Raw genomic sequence first — 25,941 nt, forward strand, 5'->3', positions numbered from 1 at the left:
TGGGGGCCAATATAGATTTGTTATGGCCAAAACTGGTCGGCGCAGAAGTAGCGGTGTTGTGACGGCTCTCTCTCTTCCGGCAAGCTTGTAAGGGTTCGGACGCGTGCCGTCGCGCGTCCGCCCCATTCTTATAATGTAAACCGTCAATCTTAAATAAATATACTACTGCAGCGGCTCAATCTGTGTCTCATTGCCACCCGCCATCATCACAGCCGCTAAACTTTATTATAAATGTTATGTTTTGTTGTATTATAAATGCAATATTACTATTTATTTATTTTAATTCTATTTTTTACTATATTATAAATGTTATATTTTGCTTAAATAAATATGTGCGGCCCAGTGTATTTTTGCTTTTGGTACAATAAACCATTTCAGTTGGATACCACTGATCTAAATAAAATAACCAATAGCAATGATACCTTCTTATGGCTGGAAATGCGGTTTTCTATTTTTTTGAAAAAGGAGAAGGATAGCAATAGTAAAGAGCTTAAAATAAATTCGTTAACGAGATACTTTTATTTATTTCTTTTGCCATTTTTTTTTATTTAAATTTTATTAGTGTATAGAATTAAAAAAAAAACTATTTTACACCGAAACAATTTGGAATATTTTTTTTAAATATGCGTTATAAACATTTGTACTCTTATTCCTAAATCAGGAATATGAAAGTTTTCTACTGGAACCTGATAACAAATTTCCAAGCCAATCTAATTTTGTAATATTTATCTACTCTAATTGTTTTAAGAATATATTACAAGCCATACACAACAATGCACCTTTTAATCTCACATTATGTTGCATTTAGTTGAACGCGAGGGAGCATTTATTAACATATATTAGAAAAAAACACATAAACAATATTTATACTCTTATATTCAATCAACATTTATAAATACAAAAATATTGATAATAAACAATAAAATTTAATCAACAAAATATATGTAAAATGTTCCCAACAATTTCATTATATTTGACACATTCCGAAACAGTCGTTGATTATAAAAATTGAATCACAGTATTATATCACAATTTTATAAATTTGTATCAACTAATGGAATAGTTTCACACAAACATTTCGATCCACCGTCGGCTAAATATGTAATAGTTATAAGTCAATATCTTATATATAAGTTATATAATAATTAGATCGACAGCAGTGCTTCTAGTGAAAGAATGTCGAAATATTGTGTTAAAAACGACAAATATATAAAATGTTGCAACTTTTAACTCTATGTACATATAACTAAAATTATAGATCTGATAAAATTGATCACAGGCTCGAGCGTTTTTTCAAAAATTTGCTGCAGGTACTGAGAATTAATGATACTACAGTCGTTTACTTTTTAATGTTCATGAAACAAAAGACCAAGTATTTGTTTAAACAGGTCCATCGTTGATTTGAAGTTTGTACTTTTGATGAACAAAAGCTCTTATCTTTGGAAGGTGCATTCTGTTGCTAAATATATTTGAAGATTCTGTGAATTTTCATTCGGTATGAAGTCGCAAAGCAGAGAATTATAATATGAAATTACATACACATTTGAAATGCACATCGAATGATACAATTCATTTGCTATACTGGCAACTTTATGCGAGCGCAATCTTTCAACGCGATCTGACAACAATCTCGGTGAATTTGAGTTCGTTCTCTATGAGTGTTCATTGAAATTTTTACCGCCTGGGTTCCGATGGGTGTGACTTTAGGACAATCGGCAGTATTAAGGTATTCGAGCTGAACGGAAAATTTAGAAATGGTAAGCAAGCACCTGTCGGTCACGTTCCCTATCCCTTGGAGGGAAAGGATTCTGAGATGGCGAAATTTTTTTACAAATATCAATAGTGAGCTCTCGGAGACCGAGTTGCAGTAGGAGAAATCGACTTCTTGTAGGCAATTTTGGTGTAACGCTAGGGCTTCTACGGCGCCGGATGTCAGCCAGGAGCACTGGACCAACCTGAGTATCCGAAGATTGGAACAGTGCAAGATTACCGGCTGCAGCGATCTGGCTGTGATGTTTTCAGTATAGCTCAAGTTCAGATAAGTCAAATGAGTGTTTCCTTTGAGTAGCGATATCAGCAAGTTGTCAGTCAAAAATTGGCATTTAGGGAGCTTTAAAATTCTGATTCTCTTGCATGATTGGAGAACCTGAAAAATAAATGTTCAATATATTACAAGCGAAATATAGATGAAAATTAAAGAGTCAAGATGCACTATTGTTGTAGAAGTTTAAATAGATAAAATTAAAATTGAATAATGAAAAATATATTACTTTGATAAACAAATATGTATATAAATAGTTTATATTCATGATAAATCAGATTGTAAGAGAGATAGTCATTTACAAAGCTGTCGTGATTTTTTTACATGTTTTACTCTACTGTATAGTGATAGAAGTGATGACAACACAGAACAAAATAATACCTTGAAAGCCGCAGTGCGAAAAGTCTTCCTGCATGCGATCTTGAGTGTCTTCATGGTGGCGAAGTGAGCGTCGACTAGACGGCGGCATTCTCGAGAAACGCCTCTGAAGGCGAAGCAGTCGCGTAGGGAGAGTCTGGAAACCACCAGCGGAAGGCACAAGTGTCGCCACTGTAGCGACAACAACAACCGGCGGACCATCGCGGCCGCAGACCGGTAACGCAGCGACTGCTGGCTGAACAAGCTGGCAACACATCACATTATGTACTACGAACAAAAATAATAAATTAGAATATCTTACACACAAACACACGTGCCGCGCGCATGCGCAAAGATATGTATTGCCAATACATATTGCGTGTGGACTCATTTTGATTTAACTATATGTACTTTATCAATTGCATATTATTATATTATAATATAATAATGATATGAATAAAATTACGATCAAATTTTCTACAATTAATTGTTATTAAATATTTGCATGACATTTTATTTTATTTTTAATACAAACAATGCCTAATTCATTCTTTTTTGTGTAAAAAAGTAGTGGTCATACAAAAATGGTAGTAGATTCGATGTGATGTATTTCTGTTACTTCCTTATAGGTATGTATAACTTTTGATAACGTTCTATAATCATTTTCAAATTATGTTGGTATTTTACAATTCGTTTGTTATTGCTATATATTAAAAGAAAACTAATTCATTGCCTAGTTGAAGGTCTTGCAGTTAGTGAAATCATTTATTCATCACTCGCTATTATGGACTCACTTGGAGTTGCCTACATTCTCTGAAACTAATGTGTCTTAACCACTTTATATTCTCAACAATTTTGTATTATTATAAGAGTATATTATTATTAAACAATTGTATAAGAGTCTAAAATTATTTTATATAAAAAATAATAAAAGCTAAGTAAAGGCGAGCAATTCCTTTTTCCATATTTGCCACATTTTGACGAAAACACTTCGCTTTATGGATAAAAAAGTCCATTTCATAATATAAATGTATACTGGATTTTTTCTGCAGTGTATCGCTCCAGCTTTATAGACGACCCGAGAATATTCAGCGCCCCGTGCTCTAGCAAAGGTCATCTGGAATGTTTTGTATATCAAACACATCAAACCATTGTTGATTTTTACGGTTTTCAGTTTACGGTTCAGCTCCGAGTGATTAATTTTAAAATGTTTTTATTTGTATTAAAACATATTTTAATACCATATTTTAAAACATTTATTTTATTGTGTATGAGTTAACTATATTAATTGATACAATAATATAGTAATTAATTAAAATTATATTAATTAGAACAATAAGTATATACGATAGTAATATAATTTATTCAACGAAACATATGTAAAATAAACTTTAAAGCCCTAACCAGAGAAAGCCCTTTCAAAGCTAACTTGTGTTACTGGAGCTCCTAAAACCACCATTGCAATTTTATATAAATAAGTATAGCTATTTTTATTTTTCTCCCAAAGTTTTAATTTTTTTCTGTCTAATTTTTGTACATGTTTGAAGTTATTCAATATGAATTCAATGTTCACTATCTATGTGTTTCCATTACCAATTCTTTATTTCTTAAAAAGTCGTCTGAATCGTTTACCTTTTCATCAAGTGTTTCACTAGATGATAGTGCTTGTTTGTTTGTGATTGAAATGGATTTCTTTAAAAAATATAATTTGTTCTAAATATTTTTTATATGTATGCAGTTTTTGAGACTTCGTGCTTGAATATAGACTGAACCGAAATAAACTGATATTTTCCAATTCAGCTCTGATTTTTGTTCCGGTAAAAATAACGGTATTGTAATAATCTTTTTTCAAAATGTTCTCTATGTATTTGTCCACATAAGTATGTTTTTTAGGTGTGCTCTAAATCATGGATTCTTAAAGCGGTGTTCCATTGATATTAGTAATAATAAATCTGAATATTAAACAAAACTTCATATTTTAAACTGAGACTAAAGATAAAAATCTTTCACAAAGAATTTAAAAAAGATAATCGTATATATAAAAACACAATTTTATCAATTTTTCACAAGTGTTTCAAAAATAACATAAGAGCTTAAGAATCATTACAAACGTAGTTTTCTTCTGACAATCTGTATATCTGAAGCAAGGAGTAATTGACCTCTATACTTCTGAAAAATTCTAGTGCCCCCTTTTTCTTGGTGCCCTAAGCACGTTCTTAGTGTGCTTAACCCTTTCCTGCCTTCAAAAAATTTGCATACTACATTCGTGCGCGGCGTTGTTTTTTTAAGAATTATTAATGTTATTTTATACGATTACTTCATTAAAAACAATTAATATGTATAGTTTTTTTATTCATATATAATTTATATCTATAGTTTTTTTTATTCATAAAAGTTTGATTTGTCGTGTACTCGGTGTAAATCGTAAAATACATTCTACCATTAAAAAGACGGGGATTTACTCACGCGCTCCATATAATTCTATGATAAATCGATGATAGAGCTGCGATAGCGAGAATTGGAAGGGCATAATATTATTGAAAAATATTTAATTTTAATATATCTAGAAATGTTTAATGAGCAAATCCCAAGCGATGTCGTTAGATAAAGGTTTTAATATTCCGTTCAAGCAATTTTCAACCTTAAAATTTATTAAACAACTGTGATATAAGATTCAAAAATTGATGAAGAAATGAAAGGGCTAAGAACTAATCCAGCTTTAAATATGGTAGCCCAAGCACGCCGAATTTTATGTATGTAATAAAATAAAATTTCAACAATTTTATTTTTTCCGATTGCTTCGGAACCTTATCTTTTTGTATAGGACCGTAATACATGAGCATTTATTTCATTAATATTTACAAGGCTGTAAATAAATATGCAACCAATTGTCCCATTGAAGAAAATGTAAAGGACAACTTTATACGAGTGTAGACAGAATTTTTTTAAAACTATGTACGATTTTGTATTCATATTCTTGATTCATGTTGTTTATATATAATTTAAATTTTTGCCTTTTTAATACAGTATTGTTTTATTTTCAAATTATGTAGTTATGGCGTGTGTATTTTCTAGTAAATTAGTTTAAAAAATGTAAAAAATAAATAAAAGAGTATTGTTGATACATAATTATTATTGTCGGGGCGTGATATATAAGTATATATAATCGAGGAATCTTTTTCGCCTTCTGCTCAGTCACTTCCTTCTTCATATTCTTGGTCTTCAGTACTGACCATCACAGAAACTGAGCACTCAGATCTTAAATACGGATTTAATAAATTAAAGACAGGGCGTTCTTCTGGACCTGATTTAATTCCCGATTTTATTTTGAAGGGTTGCGAAGTCAGTCTCGCTGCTCTTCTAAAATGTATTTATGATCTGATTCTCAAAACATCATCATTTCCTGATCTATGGAAATGCACAAAAGTCACCCCTATTCATAAAAAGGGGGACAAATTATATATAAAGAATTATAGACCAGTCGCAGTGCTGCCAGCTTCTGCCAAATTATTTGAAATAATTATTCATAAATATCTCTATAATCACTTTCGGCAAGTTTTGTTAGACCAACAGCACGGGTTTCATCCTGCCCGTTCCACTGTTACTACCTTCTGTCGTTCACCAAAGCGGTAACAACTTCTCTCGATGCGGGAATTCAAGTAGACGTCGTGTATACAGATTTTGAGAAAGCATTTGACAAAGTTTGTCATAGGTTATTATTAAAAAAATTGTCAAACCTCGGTTGCTCGGATAATTTAACTCGGTTATTCTCGAGTTATTTAAGCAATCGTAGACAGTTTGTAACCTATGGTGGCCGATTGTCAAAAGAATATTTTACCTCTTCGGGGGTTTCTCAAGGATCCAATCTGGGACCTCTGCTTTTTGTGTTATTTATTAATGACATAAATACAGCAATTAAAAATTCAAGCTTTCTTCTGTACGCAGATGATTTAAAATGACACCTTAGTTCGTAGCATTCTTGAATCGGGATCTATAATTTGGAATCCCCGAAAAGCTAAATATTTCCTTTTAGTGGAAAAAATTCAAAAAAGGTATTTAAGATACCTTTACAAAAGGACATTTGGTTATTATCCGTACTTATATCCCAGCGCCTTTCTTTTATGAGCGTTGGGATATGATTCGCTGAGTTCTCGCAGAAAGCTATATGTCGCTAAGCACTTTTTCAAATTACTAAAAGGTGCTGTCGACAATCCAGCTATTCTCGAGGAATTCCAGTTTTGGGTTCCGGAACATTTTCGAGAATCACGATCGCGACCTCTTTTGATGGCCGTTGGGGCTAGGACATCCGCACTTGCCGACTCGCCTATGGCTGTGGCCATCCGGCTCCTTAATACGCTGGCATTACATATTGACTTATTTAATGCTAGCTACGAGGATCTGATCCAGTTTGTATCATTTAATTTTGATATTTTATAATTTTTTGTTATGTTTCAGTATTGTTATATTTATGTATATATACGTTTTTTTATGTTTTATATATTTAAAATTTGTTTTCGACCATCGTGGCGTATTGGGGTAACCTGTTAGGCCACGATGGTCTTAATTTAATCTAAAAAAAATAATAAAATAAAAAAAAAATATATATATATATATATGGTGTGTGTGTGTGTGTGTGTGTGTGTGTGTGTGTGTGTGTACGTAAATAACGCACATTATATTAAATGCATCACGACGGTATCACCACTTTGGACACAGGTTAGTTGCATGGTTATAAAAGTTACGACTAGACTACCGCCACAGTGGGCAACTCACCTATTTAAAATTAGTTTGTACGTCTTTTAGTTTGTAAGTCGCAATAAAAAAAATATTTGTCGATCCAACGAATCGGTAGGAGTTTCCGCGTGAAGAGTAGTCGCTTCTTCGGCGGAATCGGCAGTGTCGCCAACGCGACGCGACGGGTGCGACTCGCGGCGGCGGACGCGCACGGTGCATGGTCGCTTAGCGTTGCGTTTAGACCTCGACGCGCGTCCCCCTTCGAGCGAGCCCTGTCGGGGCGCGGGCCGACGCCGACGCCGACGATCGATCGCAAACGCCGTCGGGCGGAGAGAGCGGCGCGTAGAGCGCAGTAACGCGGTAGCGGGGGCGATGTGGCCAATGTGGCCGCGACGCAGGACAGGCCGAGGGCGAGGATGATCTCCGGGTAGGCGTCCGGGGGGCGATGGGCGAGGCGCGCGCGACAGTCGCCGCGGCGACCGCCGGCCGCGACCTGTGGCGCGACTGGATCCTCGAGGCCATCCGCAAGATCCGGTCGCAGAAGCAAAGGCCGAGCGTCGAGCGCATCTGTCACGCGATTCGACAGCATCACAACTACCACGAGGACGTCGTCTCCGAACACTTGGATCTGGCCGTCAAAGAGGGCACGGTGCTCAAGGTTCGCCATCGTAATATCGTAATAACAGAAGTTCCTCAATTTTACCAATTTTTTTCTCACGATTTTCATTTTTATCACAGAGTATTTACTATAAACGTTTGTACGATTCACTACTTTCTACTGCCTTCATCTGCGGCATCAGTGAAGTGTAAGCCGGTGCATTATCCATTATGCATGAGTTCAGCCTGATAGTAGACGATGTAAACATTTGTCTTGGCTCTTTTAATGAGATGATTGAAACTTTGTTTCCGTGTTATAATCGTATTATAACCTATGACTCGTCACCTGTTATGACGTATAGGAGCAATTCTGTGTCAATTTTGAAACAAATTTGTCTATTTGCTCGAAAATTTTCATCGCCAATTATTAACCACAATTTTTACTTTCTCATGTCTTGTGTCATATCTGCCGTATTCCATTTCTAACTTAAAATTTAATGCAAATTCTTTGTTCTGTCATTTTCAAAACAAAGAAATCGCCGAGCGTGACAAAATGCACCGTCAACACTCGGCTGTCAAACACAAACTACGCGTCAATTGACTTGCACAACACAGACAGCGATACCAATGTGAGAATAAAATATCAACTTTCGCTATTTTTTGATCAAACCTCATACACTACTGTGCAAAATTCTGGAGCCGCCCAATGCAATTAAGATTTGAGAAGAAAAAATTGAAAGAATGTGTAAATATTATTATTATTTTAATTATTTAATTTATTCTGAAAAATAATTTTCATTGTTATTTATGATATTCTGTCACAAGAACGGAATAGTGCAGTCCGTAACGTCTCAGATTAGTAACTCTGAGGTTGCGGGTTCAAGCCCCGGAAGCGGCACTAGAAATTTTATTTATAAAAAGCGATATATTCAAAAAAAATATATTACACATAATAATTTATAGTTTATAATATAATGGTTTATTGATTGACTTACCCAGTTGTACAGATTTACACCCTTGCAAAATTCTTGCAGTTTTGATTTAAAAAAGGAATGTAAATGTTTTTAGATGTTGAATTGAAATTTTACGATGGTACTATGTCAGTAGAATAAGGCGGATGTGGTAAAAGTAATTTTCGCTACGTACAGTAATTCCGCCTTTAATCTCCAATCGAGAACAATAAATTTCGGCTGTGATGGTCTGACAAGATTTTACTAATTCATAATGAACAATACCCAAAATATTCCACTAGACAAAAGAAAAACCTTTTTTAACATTAAAGATCCACTCCTTGATCCAAAGCTAATGGCGATAGACTGTCGACTGAATTCCTTGATGGTTTTGCGCGGATCTAGTTCTACCAGTGAACTAACAACAACTTTTCGCTTTACCTAATATATTTCTATTTCACAAACTAGGGTACAAAATATTTTTTTTAAATATAATACATAAAATCTAACGAAAACCTTGTAGCACTCTGAATTTGAACGCATTTTTCTTTCAGCGCTTTATTTAGTTCATCCGGAGTATTATATTGCCTATTTGACGAGCTCTCTCCATGTGCTTCCATACATATTTCTGAATGTTTCTAATATTAGATTGAAAAATGGACTGAGCAAATTTTAAAATGTATATTTTCGGGTAGCATATATATATTTGTTCATTGAAAAATTACTGAATTGCCGATGATTAAAAAAATTTTTTTCTTAATCATATATATCATATTTCTAAAAATTGATTAAGAAGATATTTTTTATACATAAAGCATCAACCAAATTTATATATGTATAAGTATTTTATTTTTAAGAAAATATAATAAAAATACAAATTTATTTTATTTTTACTCAAGGTATACAACAAAGGCCAGAGTTCATATAAAGACCCGGGCGGGCTGCAGAGTAGGGCTCTGAGAGTGACGCGCGACTCGGATCTCTGCAAGGCAGTGGCGCGTGCCGTCAGAGAGCTAGGGGAAAGGGAAGGCTCAGAATTGCGCGCTGTAGAGCGTCACTTGCGCCGCGCTTACCGTCTCAGTGTCGACGAAGGTGCTGATTTACCGAGACTTTTGCGCCAAGCTGCTAAGCGAGCCGTAGCCCGAGGTCTCGTCTCGCAAGTCGGTCGCCTCTTCAAGGCGGCGGATCGGCCTCCCGTTTCCGGAGCGCGTTCCAAAACCAAACGCAGACGAAACGAAGACGCGGAACTTCAGGTGAGTCTTTCTCTCTTTGTCTAAATGCACGTCGAGTGTTTTATTCGGTCCTATACTTCATCCACAACTTGCAGGTTGCGCTGGCGCCGAGACCTATGCCTATATGTTGCGAGTGTCTCGGTACTGATGCTAGAAACGCTGCCGGTGTCGCTGAGCGGCTCGATAGTTGCTCGCGGTGCAAGACCAATGTCCACCTGTCGTGCCTGAATCTCCGAGGAATAGACTCGATCGCTTCTAATTACGAGGTAAATCTTTAAATAAATGGTATTTGATTTATGAGGGACTTGGTTTAAATGTGATCCAATTTCAGTTTCTAAACTTTTTTTAAAAAAAAAATTTAGGGATATCTTCGGATTTATTTTATTAATCGAACATTTGATGTATTTCATCATATAAGAAAAATAATATTAATTAAGTAGCCGTTGCTTTCGATGTAATTTTGGATGACTTTTCATACATTTTGGGTGGTATCTCAGCTATAACTTGGCTGATGTTGGTTTTTAGGTGCTCCAACGTTTCGGGTTTGTCGGCGAAGACACGATTCTTAGTGTAACTCGACAAAAATCAAACTGTTAAATCGCATGATCTTGGCGGTCGAACATCCTACGTTGCACCCAATGTATAGCAAGTTTTGTTGGAAACACATGTCTTCCACATCAATATATTCGATTTCATGCCAAAAATAATCAGTTATCATGCACTTATAGCACTCACCATTGGATGTTATAGTCTTACCTTCATCTTTTTCAAAAAAGTAAGGCCCAATGCCGCCGTCTGACCAAACCTGGGTTCACCAAACAGTCACTTTTTGTGTATGTAATGCTCTCTCCTGAATCACTAGGATTTTATTGTCCCCATATGCGGTAATTTTGCTTATTTAACCCAGAGAGGTGGAAATGTACCTCATCAGAAAAGATTTTCTTTGAAAAATCAGTATCAACTTCTTGCTGCTCTAGCACCCAATCTTCGTAAATTCTTCACTGTCCACGGACTCTGGGCTTTAGTTCTTGTGTTATCTGAATTTTACGCAAGTCTAGATTTAAATGCACATAGGGAGCCATAAGAAAAGCCCAAACGTTGCGAACGCCAATGAATCAACAATTCTGGGTCTTTGACCACACTTTCACTTACAGCGGCAATATTCACGGCTGAACGGGCGCCATTATGATGCACAGGCATTACCCTATCTTCATCGCTTCCAGTCTCTTCAATTTTTTTGATTATTTTGCGAATTGTTCTCTCAGGACGATGAAATTGACCTTAATCTTGTCGTAAATTTCGATACACAGTTCATACAGAATTGTAATTTCTGTAGAACAATTGAACAATTTTAACGCATTGAGCAGTTGTTAAGCAATCCATTTCGTAAATGTGTTTTGACACTGAACATGCGTGATTATTGACAGCTGTCTGATTTACAGTACTGCTAACATAAGAAACTCAAATTAGATCTCTCGTAAAAATGGAAGATTTACACAAACGGCGTCAATTAGCAATTTTAAGATGTTGCACAAATAATAACGAATAGCACTTTCTATTAACCACTTTTTTAAAAACTTCTTGCACAGACCCACACTTTCCTATGCAGCCATTGTAAAACGTTTTAAAATATTCGTACGAATTTAATTTTTAACAAAAAAGGGCCATGATAATTATATTGAAAAATTTTCTGATTTTTGAGGTAAGAATTCACAATACAAATTTCCTAAATAAAAACTAAAATTATAGATATAAAACATATATTAATTTAAAATATGCCATTCATTGTTGTTTGTGTGATATTTTTAATTTTATTAACACCTCTATAACGTTTGTAACTCTCTTTTTTTCTCAGGCGACCGAATGGGCGTGCGCCGAGTGCGCTAACTGCGAAACTTGTCCACAGAGGGACACCGAGTGGTTGTTCCGCTGCACGAGTTGCGTGCGTCACTATCACGTCGGCTGCGCGGATCCTCAACCGGAGCGTCGCACCGTTAAAAAACCTTGGCGTTGCAGATACTGTCTCGAGCATCACGAAACTACCGCACCTCATAAACCGAACAAGACTAAGGAGAAAAGCGCGGAACTCAAGAAAAGAAGGTTCGTTCAGTTGATTTAACTCGACTCATATTCCTTTCGTGCGATTATTTAATATTTTTTGTCATGTTCAGATCTTCGACGACGACCAAGACCGGGAGGGGCAAGTCGACTGCCGACGCATCTGAAGACTCCGAGGAAGAAGTCGCCGAGGGTAATGACGACATTAGTATGCCTTCTGCGGCGATAGATTCCGACCGGCGCATGCCGAAGGAGAAGCAAAAATTTTTCAGGCTGTCTGTCTTCAATCCCGTGAAAAGGAAAGCTGCCGAAACAACGTCTCCAGTGCGGAATGTCTCCGAAAAGAATTGTTATGCTTTTACAGAAGACTCTGATTCGACGGAAGACGAAGCATTCAGAAAGAGATTAACACAGGGCGGCCGTTTTGGACGCGTCTCTTCCGCGAAGTCCGAGAGTTCGGATTCCGGCGAGGTCGGTAGCGGTCTAGTGCGTTTGCGGAGCGGTGCGCGCTCTAGAATAGAAAGCGAATCCGAAGTCGAGAGCTCACTTGTCGAATCAGACTCTTCCGATCGCGAGTCGGAAGTGTCCGGCGGTACGTCTTATAGCAAAGTTGATCGTCACGTGGAAAGATTCACGGCCGGATCGAGAGTGCTTCCCGTGCCGACGACTTGTTATAACCCCACTTTCGACAGACTAGGTGCCGTTCCACCCGACGGCTCGGATGACAAATGGGGGTTTGCAGCCGAAGCCGAAAAAAGACTATCGTTTTCTCCGCCTGAAGCTAAAGAATCCGTCCGAGTTCCGCGTACGTTCGGAAACTTCGGTAACGGTCAGCAGTCTAGGACGAAAGACAGACTGTTAAACACTCTGTTCGACGGCCTGTCTGAGTTCTATTCGGTCAGACACGGTCGTCGAGCGGTACGATCGGGGTCGACTAAAGAATCCGCCGATGATAATTCTCAAAGGGAAGTCTTGAAAGAGACGAGAAGCACTTACAGATCTTTCACGGACAAAGCGACGATCATAAACGAGCGAAAGAATGGCGCGTGCGATGCGGTTCGATATGAACCGGCGCCCACTGAAGATGAGCGCCCGCAGAAATCGCCCCCTGAAAAAGTAGAGCTGCACGACGAGAAAGAAAACGGAATCGGCGAATTCCCGGAAATAACGGTCCGAAAGAGCCCGTACCCGTCTCCGTCCAGCCTCGTGAAAAGCGCCGTGTTTGCCAAGCGGCACGAATTTCAGAGTCGTCAATTTTTCAAGTTGTACTCTTATCCTTGCGACAAACTGGACATTCCTAGTAACGATAACACTCTATTTTCTCGGACCACCTATGATTCGATGCGATCAGAGGCCGATCTTGCTATGTCGAGAAAACAGCGCATAAGCGCTGACGCAATCGCCGCCAATGAGGCTTCGCTAGCAATTATGCGGTCATCCACCAATTTGACGGGTAAGAACAGTTGTTCCACCGCTACATCTCTTTTCCTCCGCTCCTCGCCCTCCCTGAGGGTATGGTTTTGTCCTCGTTTATGACTTGCGTTCGTGTTGTCGTTCGTTTCGACGATGTCTCCCGACATTCGCGAATCTCGGACGAGAATATTTCTATATATATATGCGTATTATTTTTAATTATGTGTTATGCTACCGCTCTCCTCTGTTGTTGTTTTAAAAAAATAATTTTGACTCACCTCTCATCCGTCCTAGTTCCTCGTCTATGATTTGAGTGTTTTCGACGCTTACGAACTGTTTCAAAACTGTACCGACAGCGTTCGATTCGAGACCAAATAATCGCCGAACGGTCCCGTCCCATCCCTAGCATGAAAAGGTAACGTGTGGTGGATTAGTCCGGTCTTTCACCGTCTCACTCGCTCCGGAACACTGTAAGGAAACTGTTCTTACTCGCATTTTGATAGATGGCTCGTTAGTATTGTTTTATTTTTGTGTTAAAATTTTCGTGCCCGGTTTGAGTTTATACGCCGGCTGATTATGTATGCGTTTATATGATTGTCGATCCGTAAAAATGTTATTGTGTGGTTTAACAGGATAAATGTGATGGTAACTGGACTGAAACAGTATCCACACACTCACCTTTCCTTGCTTTTAATATTTATTTTGGTTTAATAATTCTTTCGTTATTATTTGTTATCATTTTTGAGTTTATATATACATATATATGGAAATATTTATATATATGGGAAAATATGATATTTAAATTTCGTTCAACATTGTCAGTCATAAAAGTGCGACATGAGCCACACAATTATTAACATAAACTGCAATTGTCATTAACGACTAGTTTTACTTTATCATGATTAATATCGGTCGATGTTTGTGCATATAATCTCATTATAGTATTTTACCCTTTTCTATTGTGTTAAATTTTTCATATTTTTTATACAGAGAGAGCTCTACCAGCCGGCGTGATCGATAAAGATGTGCAACTATTTAAAGAGGCTCGAGAGAAAGCCTCCATCTCCAGTCCGATGAAGACGAATCCCGAACAGTCTCCATCGTCTCGAGCACATACTCCCACTTTGGGAAATATGAATACAGGTACCATAGTACCTTCGCAGCCGAGATGTCCGGCGGCTATTCAATTCGGGCAATGGGAAATTGACACCTGGTATTCTAGTCCGTTTCCTCAAGAATATGCCAGGTATGTAACATTACAGTAGTCATCGTCCCCCCTCCCCCCCCATTAATCAGTCTTTCCGACAATAATTTTTTTTATTAATTTTTAGGTTGCCTAAACTCTTTCTTTGCGAATTTTGCTTAAAGTATGCAAAGAGTCGTGCGGTTTTATCCAGACATCTCGATAAATGTTCGTGGAGGCATCCGCCGGCTACTGAAATTTATCGATGCGGTGACATATCAGTATTCGAAGTGGACGGAAACGCCAACAAAATTTATTGTCAAAATCTTTGTTTGTTGGCGAAGTTGTTTTTGGACCACAAAACATTATACTACGACGTAGAACCGTTTTTATTTTACGTTCTCACGCATAACGACAATCAAGGATGCCATCTCGTAGGATATTTTTCCAAAGAAAAGCATTGTCAACAAAAATACAACGTTTCATGTATCATGACAATGCCTCAATATCAACGACAAGGATATGGGCGATTTTTAATACATTTCAGTAAGTGTACGATCATAAACTTGAAATGATTTACTTTTATAACTTATGCTAATACTGTATTATTTTATGCAGGTTACTTACTGTCTAAAGAAGAGGGACAACCCGGTACTCCTGAAAAACCTTTATCTGATTTGGGACGCGTTTCATATCACGCATATTGGAAATCTGTAGTCTTGGAGTATTTCGGAACTCATCGAAACTCCCCAATATCGATAGCGGATATCGGACGCGAAACCGGAATGTACAGTCATGACATAGCGACGACGATGCAATTGCTCGGTTTTGTTAGATACATACCAATAAAGGAAGGTTATAAGTTGGGTTTTTGCGTCAACTGGACGAGAGTAGATCTACACATGAAAAAAATTATGGCATCTCCCAGATTAATTATCGATCCGGAATGCTTAAGATGGACGCCTTTATTATCTTCGTCGGTTAATCCGTTCAGTGCGGAATCCTCCTCCGATGAAGAGTTTGGTTCTGAGCATGCGGAACGCAACAGTATCACTGTATCCGAAGAGGAGAATGAGAAAGAAGTGATTGAAAAGCCGCCTCCTAAAATTATCGAGACACCAATAAAGAAAACGAAGATTCCGATTGAAATCCCCAAGGTCGAAGAACCGGTCATAGAGGTAACATCTTCAGGTCGGAAACGAACGAGACCCAGTAAATATAGTGAAACCACATATCAGACAACTACGTTGATCTCCAATAGCGAACCTCCAAATAAGCGTAAGCGCAAATTGACTGAAAATTCAAGTAGCAACTTACCAAAGGTCGAAGTGGAAACTAAAGTGGATGCGAAAATTTTGTTAAATAACACTCCTGTCGCTGAAGAATCGAGAAGTAGTAGAAGTCGAAGTTTATCTAGACGCGTCAGCCAAAGAAATTCAGCCATTAACGAAAAAGTTTCAGATAAGAAGCCTACACCGGTTACGCCGGTGGAGCAAAAGAGAGGCTTGAAAAACAATTTGAGGAGATCCAAAAACGCACCTGAAGAAGCGGAAAATAAAAGGAGCGTTGTCGAAGAACCTAAGATTGAAAACAAAGAAGAGCCCGTAGTAAAAAGAAAGAGAGGATGGATTAGAGGTCGACCTAGAAAAATAGTGGCTATTCAAAAAGATATCAAGAATCAACCGACAATTACGGAATTGTTTAAAGATAAACAAAGTAAAAAGCCCACTGCAAAGATTGTTAATACAAAACATAATGTTACAGAATCTAGCGATAAGTATTCTGAAAACGAATCAGACGTATCTCAGCCAAATTCTGCCGTTGTTACGAAAAAGCAATCTCAAACTACGACTGAAGCGCCTGTTAAAACTTCACCTACGAAAAATAAGAACAAGTTAAATAAAAAGATGAAGAAGGGTGAAAAATCAGATAACGAAACCACTGAGGATTCTTCAGCTGAGGCCGATGACGAAATGGAAATTGACGAAAACGACGAAGAAAACAAAACGCCTATATATGAGAAGGAAATCGAATCACCAAATATGAACAAACATAATATGCGCGTTAAAACGACCTTCGAGACGGAATCATCTCACGATGTTGAACCTCTGCCAAATGTTACAAAATTAGCCGATAAAAATTCGTCTGACGTCCAAAATACTAAACCCGTCGTAGAATCATCCGAACCTATGAATATTACTAGCGTACAGTCGAACGACGATATTAACATGAAATCAAAATCAGACGATAAATGTGATCAAAAAGAAATCTCGAAATCTGTTGAGGACGCCCCGAAATCAGATGATAAAGATACTATAATTATATCTGAATCTGAGGAGTATAGTAATAGTCAGTCAGAATTAGTCGAATCTAAAAATGAAAAAACCGTCATAATGGTCTCGGAAAAAGCAGAAAGTCCACAAAAATCTGACGCAATATCATCAGACCAGAAATCTGAAACTGTGAAAAACAATATTTCCAATTTAGAATTAAACGATGAAAATCAATCTGAGAAATTTTTACCAAATAACACTAATGAAAGTTTCGTGGTGCCTTCAAATCTGGAAAACGATAAGTTAGAAAAACCAATTCAGTCGACCGAAACAGCGATAGATTCACATTCAGTTGAAAAAGAAACAAATCTTGAAAAGAACGAAATGAATTCCGAGAAAGTTGTGTTCGAAGCTGGCACTGATCAAGGTAACACTCTGAACGAATCGTCCATAAAGTATAAGCATAGCGAAGAATTGAGCGAATCTGAAAATGAGCAATCGAGTAATAAAATTGAACCAGCTAAAGATTCCACATATAGGAGGGACGACTCAAAAGATCCAGCACCCAAAATGGATTCTGTCCCAGATGTGTCAAATTACCCTGAACAAAATCAATTCGATAATAGAGAATCTTCTGCGATAATCGAACAATCTAAAAACTTATCCAACGATTCGTTCGCTCAAAAGTCGATAATTATGACAGAAAATACTGAAAAGCAATTAGAGCATACGCTTCCAAAGAATGATATGCCTATTCAAGAAGAGGTGATGAATTCTTGCATACGAACTCAAGTGAGTTCTGCTAATTCTCCGCATTTAATCGAAACTCCCATTTCGACCGATCAGACGGGAGTGTTAAAAATGAACAGTTCTTATAGCACCGATTCTATGCCGATGATGAACAGGCACATCAGTAAGTTGGACATACCGCCTCCTATCGTGTCGCCTTCTGTCACGCACGATTCTAGTAGTGTTCATCACTCGAATAATATTACGAATCAGCAGTTATCGAATGAATACATTCATAAGATAGTGACTAGTTCTGTATCGTCGTTATGTCCCGTCAGCGACACTTTACATTGCACTCAATCGAATATCATTAACATCCCCACCTCTAACGCTCTGCATCATCAACACAATCCGGAAGGCATGCAATTCAATATGAACACGCCGATGATAAATACAAGCGAAGAGCAGAAGACGGAAATTTCAAACGTTGCAGTTAAACCTCCGAGGGAAAAGAGTAAATTGAGGGATGTAAGAGTCAATTCGGCTCATAATAAGCTCGATAAGGGAGATAAGAAAAATGTCAAGTCAGAAGTGATTGTTCAGAACAATGTTAATCAACCGAAATCGTTTTTTCCCGAACATGATCCGTTGAAGAAAAATCAAGAAACATTGTCGGGAAATCTAATGAGTTCTGTGAGTCCGTCGCTGAATTGTAAGGGCGAAACGAAACAACACACCGAATCGGCGAAGAAGCAAGATTTTTATAAAAAGGAGAAAGCAAACGCCAAGTCGTCTGAGAAAAACTCTACGGTCAAGCATGATAAGGTCTGTGCGAAACCGGAAGTGAACGATATCAACAAAATGCCGAAATTCAAGTATGAAAATGAAATCGTGGGGAAACCAGATTATGCCATAAATCAAATCCCAAACTATCACACGACTCAAGCTCATTATCAGTGGTCGCACCCCGCTTGGGAGCATGCCCGAATGGCACACGGTACGTGGGATCAGAATAGATTTTTAGATATGAAAAACCCTGAAAAAAATCCGTATTTCGATAAATATCAAAGTTTCAACTTGTCTCATCTCGACAATATGCCCAAGTCGCCTCAGAAAATTCATCACAAATTTGATCAGAAAAACTTTCACGATTTAGCATATACTGCTTTATCTGCTTCAATGTACCAAGCCACGAGTTTGGCGCATTTTAAAGATGCGAAACCCGCGCAACCTAAACTACCCGAGTTCAATCAAAAGTCGGATTGTAAAGTGGCATCCAGACAGTCTAAGAACTCGACGTGTCAATCGCAGTGTGATAATAAAGCTCCGAAGGGATCCATGAATGCATACAACACCAAAGAATCTCAAATCAAGCATATAATGGAGCAGCAGAACACCAACCCTACGAATAAATCGCCTAACGAATGCAGCATGGCTCAGAACTACGAACGCCAGCAGAGCAATCAAATGATGAACATCAACAATCAATGCAAAAACACCAACGATCATTTCAATCATACCAACGTATCTACCCATCAGAGTAATACTAACCAGTGCGGAATGCAGGAGAACAAGCCCGAGAAAAAGAATACCCACCAGACTTGCAAGAAAGAAGATCTGCAAAAGGACAATACTTCTCAGCAGATAACATCGCAAAAAGAGGAGATATGCCAGTCTGTGAGCCCGGCTCTGCCATCGATGGGCGTATACACGCCGGACTCAACGAGCAATTCTGTTCATAGCGTACAATATAACCCTTGCGAGTTAGACGTCAGTCAATTGGGATTGGAGTCACCTTCGAGTATAGCTTCTGATCTAGCATCACCCTGCTCCATGCTACACATGCACCCCAGTCCTCAACACGTGCCTCATCCTCTACATTCCTCGATCCATATCCCTCCGATTATGACCGGAAACCAGCCCAAGCAGAAGAACGTGCATAATCGCAGCAGGTATGTTCCTTTTTCGTATATTATATTTTGCCTTTTTCGTTTCAATAATGATTACGATAATTTCAGAGCGAATTCAAACAATCAAAGCGGAAACCAAGTCGGAAATAACGGTGGAAACGGCAATAATGTTGATAATCAGCAGAAAAACAATCCCGGTAATGGAAATAGAGGCACTGCAACGCCGCCCACTCGACATCGTACAACTCCTCCGATGACTCACCAACATCACGGTAAAAACTATATCTTGATACGATTTATGAATAATGAGTCAGATTTCAATGCTAGTTTGTTCATTTGTAGGGGTCGTTGCTCAACAAGCAGTTCACGCTGCGGGAGGAACGGGCACCATGAATTACCAGAGTGCACCCATGAGCTATCAACAATCGCTCGCATTTCAACAGAGCGGGGCCGCCCAGGGTTATCCTTCTGCCCAGCGACAAGCTTGTGCGGCTGCGGGAGCTTTTTACGCTCAACAGCCGGGTTCGTGCTCTTTGGCTCGATTGCAACAAATGGCTGAAGGGGGTGGTACGGGCGGTGCTTCTACGCCGCCTCATCAAGGACCTACTCCACCAGCGCCTCCGGGCACGCCTCATTACCATAAATACTATTCTCAGTCGCCTGGCCAAATACCTGGACCGGATCCATCTGCGGCCGCTCGAAATTCTAGAAATATTCCAGGTAATTTATTGACTTGACATTTATAAATTATTATTAATGATTAAATTTACATGTATGTAATAATACAGAGTGATCCAACTTCAGTTTCTGAATTTTTTTAAAATAAATTATGGATATCTTCGAATTTTTTCTACTAATCGAACATTTGATGTATTTCATTAATTATGAAAAATAATATGAATTTAATGGCCATCTCTGGACCTTTTGCAGCAGCCGATATTTTCGATGACTTTTTCGTACATTTCGGGCGGTATCTCGGCTATAACTTGACGGATGTGTTTTTAGGTGCTCCACGTTTTGGGTTTGTCGGCGTAGACATGACCCATAGCATGTGCCTATAGCGCTCACCATTAACTTATTAATAATTTATTTAGCTAATTGTTTATTCACGCAACAAATTTAACTAAAAAATACATAATATAAATAGACTAATAAAATAATTTATTTCTTAATGCACTAAGGTGTTTTTTAATTCCATTGAGGAAACCTGCTACATTTTTATTTTTACGGATTGTCATAGAAAAGTTATTATACAAATTTACACCTCCGTACAGTATTTCCTTGGCCGTACTCATTTTCTTATCCTTAAATTGTGTCTATTTCTATTATTAAATATGTACATCTTTATTTCTTATTAACACATTCATCACGGATGATTCGTATGCGTGTCTTTAAAATTTCTTTGAAGAAACACGGATGACTCGTATACGAGTCTTTGCGTACGTTGAACTTTGAATGTAAAAAAATCGGTCAGAGCAATATTATTTTTAGATTTTGCTCACAGATGCCAATGGAAGGATATTAGTAATAAAGAAAACTTTAAAATAAATTCGTGAAATTCGAACATCCAGATTACAAGAAAACAAACAAAAAAACATTTTTTGGCTATTTTTATTTAAATTATTATGATAATCAGAATTTTTTTCAAATTGAAATGTCACTAATAGTAGGTCATATTTGCACGTGAGACCAATTCTTATTATTTATATTATTTACTTCCATATACGATCTTGTAACGTCGATATCTCAATACTGAAGGTCCTTGATAGTGTTCTCTATGTTGCCATTTAGAAAAAATTACAAACCCTTATAAAAAAACACAGATTGAGAACCACCGATTTTTTAAATATTTAAATACCTCGGGTTATAAAGAAATGTCTCTGAAATTTTTGTTTTAAAATTCCTACTAGTTTAAAAGTTATGGGCATTTTTCAAAAACAATGCAATTTTTTGGAAAATGTGCAAAACTGCCCCGTCACAGTAGTAATTTTAATACAATTTGTACCCGACGCGAAAGTGTTAAAATACTCTGGTAACATATTATTTTCTAACTTATATATAAATACTAAAATGTTCATCATCAGTATTTCTTGAATATCAAACCATTCCAATCTATCAATTATACTTCTACAAAACTACTCTCATTGCCCTATTTTGTAATTTTTGCAACATCATTTTGTCAAATTTATTAAGCATATAATTGAAGTGCGGCAATATAATATTATTGTAGATTATTTTTTTTATATTCAACATATTTCTCATTCTAAATAACATTCCTATTTTTTTCGTTCCTTAGTGCTAAATTTTTTATCCACAATTATTCCTAAATGTTTTATATTTTTAACTAATATCTATAATTTTTTTACATTATTATCTTACATATCTTTATAATTAGTTATCTACAAGTTTAACATTATCACCTATGTATTATTATGTAATAAATTAAAGTGTCGTCTACGAACAAATGTATTTTATATTATTAATTATATCATTAATATATATTATAAACAACAGTGGTTCAAAGTTGGACCCTATTTTACTTCTAAATTTGAAGAACGCTATTATAAAATGTCTTCGAGAATCATGATCGCGTTCTCTTTTGATGGCCGTTGGGGCTAAGACGTCCGCACTTGCCAACTCGCCTATGGCTGTCGCCATTCGGCTCCTTAATACGCTGGTATTGCACATTGATCTGTTTAATGTCAGCTATGAGGAACTGGTCTAGTTTCGATATATAGTTCATACAGAATTGTAAATTCTGTAGAGCAATTAAACAATTTTAACGCATTGAGCAGTGGTTAAGCGATCCATTTCATAATTGTGTTGTTGCAAACTAACATTTGTCACTTTGAACACGTGTGATTATTGACAGCGCTGCCAACATAGGAAATTCTAATTGGATCATCCTTTATTAAATTAATTTTACATTGATAATAAATCTATACTATCTGATTTTATAGAACACAATATTATTTTAACATATTAGGTGCAGTACGTAAATTATTTTTAAATTAAAAAACATCAATTAATATACTTTCATTTTCTATTATATTATAAAGCTTCATGGTTATATTATTTTTTAAGGTAATGTGACAACAATGCAGCATCACATGCAAATGGCTGCTGCAACCCACGCATCTAGTCGAATGAGTCCCATTAACCACAATCTTATACCAGCACCGTATGGCCCGCTGAATGGATACAGGATGACGGCAGCTCAGCAAGCTGGCGCCGGATTCAACACCGCGCCAGGCTTTAACGCGCCGCAGCTGCCGTCCGTACAGATGATGACGCAGTACCAATACCAAGACTCGAGAGCTGTTTCGCAGCAGCAGAACACCGTGTGCACCACATACGGTTACATTAACACAGGATTGATGCAACCGTTGAACACTATGCGCCGGTAGTCCCCAGAGGGCGCAGAGTTTATAGTGAAAGACGGATTTATATTGGATCCGAACACGGGATTGTCGTTCCCGAGGACAAATTGATATCCTGAAGAGTACAATGAAAACAATGCACAAATTGAAACTATGATTTTTTACAGTGATTGGATTGTTATCGGCATATTGTGAAACATTCCGCGGTGTGTTTATGAAGTTCTTTGAAAAAATCCATCCAACTGTTGTATTGGTTAGATAAGGTTTTATTGTCGAAAGTTGTACATATGCATTGTATATAAAAGTGTCAGTTTCGTATATATCTATAGTGACGATTTTCAGGGTGTAAAACTTTTAGGTGCCTAATCACGATTGTGTAAATATCTCCTTTTATTGTTATTGCACATTGCGTACGTGTTTATAGTGAAAATTTGTAGAGCGTGTTGACAAAAGTACTTTATGAAGAGTTTTTATGTAGCAAAAAAAAGCTTTTTGTTTTGAACGATCGAATCCTATTTTTTAATACAGTCAGATTTTTATATTTTATATGAAGAGTGTGCATCAAAAAAGCTCAGTAGATTCGAGGCGGTATCGTTTGCCTGCATTTATTTTGCTTAATCCCACTGAGATGGTATTTCAATGTTTTTGATAGTTATCGCGCTAACACTAAAGATCACGTTGTTATAACATTTTTTTCTTATTGTTGCACCGGTTGTTGTGGCTCTTGTGTAAATGTTTGTTAGTTTTATATATTCACTATAAAATTTTATTATTAATTGTTACGTCAATTTATAATTAACCGCCGAGGAACAAAATATAGATATGCTTTATGATAAACCTTGTTTGTACCGTGTTTGGCAAATCTTTGACAAATTTGTGTTAATTTAGATCGATCAGAGTGTATTAAATCAATAACGTAAATTTATGTAAAAACAAAATAATCATAATGTGATGTGTCCAATATATAAATTATATTTAAAACTAGAGATAAGGAAATATTGTTTTATAGGTTTTTTAAGTATTAACAAAAATATTAATTAACTCTTTCTGTCATATAATTTATTATCTACATGAAATACGTTAATATATTATATTATTTCAGCTTTCTTTTATTTTTAATCACTTGAGAAGTGTTTATTTATTTAAATTATTATTTTTAATTCATCCAGCTCATAAAAGCTGCTTTTTTTATGTGTTTTATTTAAGGTAATTGTATTTCTTTAATTTATCTTTTTACTTTTGTTTAATATTATGACAAATTTATACTTTTGCAGTATCGTTTTGTTCATGTTTATAGTATTATATAGTATGTGCCTCAAGATATTTTTTCTGGATATATCCAAATACTATGTACATCAAAATATAAACAAATTACACAAACGAAAATGTACAAATATTTGTGCACGAATATGTATACTTATATAAAAATATTTTTTCTAACCCTTACCAAATAGTTTACCAGTGATTATTGATCTAAGCGAACGATGAATATTAATAGTTAATCAGTAATTTTGTGCAGTATAAATATAATATATATTACAAATATACATAGTTTGGTGCTCTGGTTTTAACTTGTTTTTTTTTTCTTTTAATTGTTTACGGGCGCATTTTGTCCAAAGACTTGCATTGGATTGCGTCAAGTGTACAAGATCTGCTGTTAGAGTAAAAAATAATTTGATGATAAAATAAGATTGTTACTTATGAATATTTGTGTATAAATTTATTGTATATATTTCAAATAAGAATAGATGTAACTGGTGTTATTACACAAAATATAATTTTGTGCAACATGTCGTACGTTTTCATGCTTACATTACAAACCTATCCAACTAATATTCCCATTATTAATAACACTACAAGATTTTTTCTTCAGAGATAGGAAGATCAATACATTCCTAGTTATATGATGTCATATTTAAAAAAAAATCTGAGCATGATTTTTTTCAATAGCGGTCATTAGCTCACCAACCATATTTTTTATATTTCACATTAAACCCGAACATTAATACATCAGCTTTCCTAGGTCATAATAATGTCGGTTAGTGCTTTGAATCCTAGCAGTAATTTCTTTACTTTCACTATTATCCTTTGGGCGTAGCGATCACAAATATTTAACCTTTTTGATGATTGAATATGACGTTAACTTCATTCTTGATTTGTGTTAAGTCCGTATGGTAGTATCAAAATTTCACTCAAGGATTTGCATATCTGGATGTACCCATCTTTTGATATATGTATTAACCCGCCGTTGGTTGCGCGAGTGTTGCATACGCCGTTGGTCATGCCTGAGCGAATAGCCGCCTCTCAGTTCTTTATGTTTTTAAGTTTAAATATCGAATATTTATTATTTTTTTTATTTTAGTGTTGTATATATAAAATAAATAAATTCTTTAAAACTTTTATTTACATAACGAAAGAAGAAAAATAAAATAATAAATATTTTAAAAGTAAAATATAATTTTTTTAGATATATGTTTAAAACTTTAAAAATAACATGAAAAAATAGATATCATTTTTGATCTTGATTACTTGAATACTTAAGTTATGCAATCTGGACATAATGCCGATGAATGTTCTTTGCATATTGAGTTATAGCACATGTGGCATTTGATGGTGATTTTGCGATTTTTTTCCTAGAGCAAAAATTACATTTTGGACGGTTCTATTCACTTGGTTCTGGGTGATGAATTATCGTAGTGTCAGGTTTCTCTCCTAAATACTGCTATATTTTTATTTGCAAACTTTGCGATAAATTTGTTTAAATTATCTAAGGAATCGAAAAAAAAATTCAAAATAGTTTTTTTATACTATGTATCAAAAGAGTTAAATAAAATATATTTATAAAATAAATTAAAAACATAATAACAACAAAAAAGTAAATATTAATAAAAAGAAACTACCAAAAAATTAAATTTCCAGCACAAATCTAACCCGCATAAATAACGATAGGGTGAGCGCTGCGCCGCCGTGTGACCAACGGCGAGTTAAATAAAGCGTCTCCTGATTGCACTCTGAAAGTTTTCTTATTTTATTTTTAGTGTATTTAAATCATACATTCACTAGTGTTCCTATTGACATAAATAC

General features: G+C 36.2%; 2 protein-coding genes across 5 annotated transcripts; one reads left to right on the forward strand and one right to left on the reverse strand.

Annotated features, from left to right (window-relative positions):
* Window positions 1–858: 858 nt before the first annotated feature.
* On the reverse strand, window positions 859–2,696 carry jet (F-box and leucine rich repeat protein jetlag). Its single transcript, XM_088190601.1, has 2 exons — window positions 2,423–2,696; window positions 859–2,146 (listed from the first exon to the last, which is right to left on the reverse strand). Exons 1-2 carry the CDS (start codon window positions 2,618–2,620, stop codon window positions 1,577–1,579), a joined length of 768 nt encoding a protein of 255 aa, XP_088046727.1. The 5' UTR covers window positions 2,621–2,696; the 3' UTR covers window positions 859–1,576.
* A 4,597-nt stretch (window positions 2,697–7,293) lies between these two features.
* LOC148233212 (uncharacterized) lies at window positions 7,294–24,647 on the forward strand. Of its 4 annotated transcripts, none has more exons than XM_088190222.1 (12): window positions 7,294–7,790; window positions 7,871–8,358; window positions 9,579–9,932; window positions 10,007–10,177; window positions 11,767–12,011; window positions 12,083–13,422; window positions 14,373–14,628; window positions 14,714–15,111; window positions 15,184–19,519; window positions 19,586–19,749; window positions 19,820–20,197; window positions 22,562–24,647. In XM_088190222.1, exons 2-12 carry the CDS (start codon window positions 8,227–8,229, stop codon window positions 22,882–22,884), a joined length of 8,097 nt encoding a protein of 2,698 aa, XP_088046348.1. In that variant the 5' UTR covers window positions 7,294–7,790; window positions 7,871–8,226; the 3' UTR covers window positions 22,885–24,647. The 4 variants fall into 4 exon arrangements, with proteins under 4 accessions (XP_088046348.1, XP_088046350.1, XP_088046347.1 ...); XM_088190224.1 differs by having other exon boundaries at window positions 12,083–12,162; XM_088190221.1 differs by lacking the exon at window positions 7,871–8,358.
* The last annotated feature ends 1,294 nt before the right edge of the window (window positions 24,648–25,941 follow it).

Source organism: Plectrocnemia conspersa, unplaced genomic scaffold (genome assembly GCF_051122295.1).
Source record: "Plectrocnemia conspersa isolate PC_06_02 unplaced genomic scaffold, ASM5112229v1 ptg000008l, whole genome shotgun sequence".
Lineage (NCBI taxonomy): Eukaryota > Metazoa > Arthropoda > Insecta > Trichoptera > Polycentropodidae > Plectrocnemia > Plectrocnemia conspersa.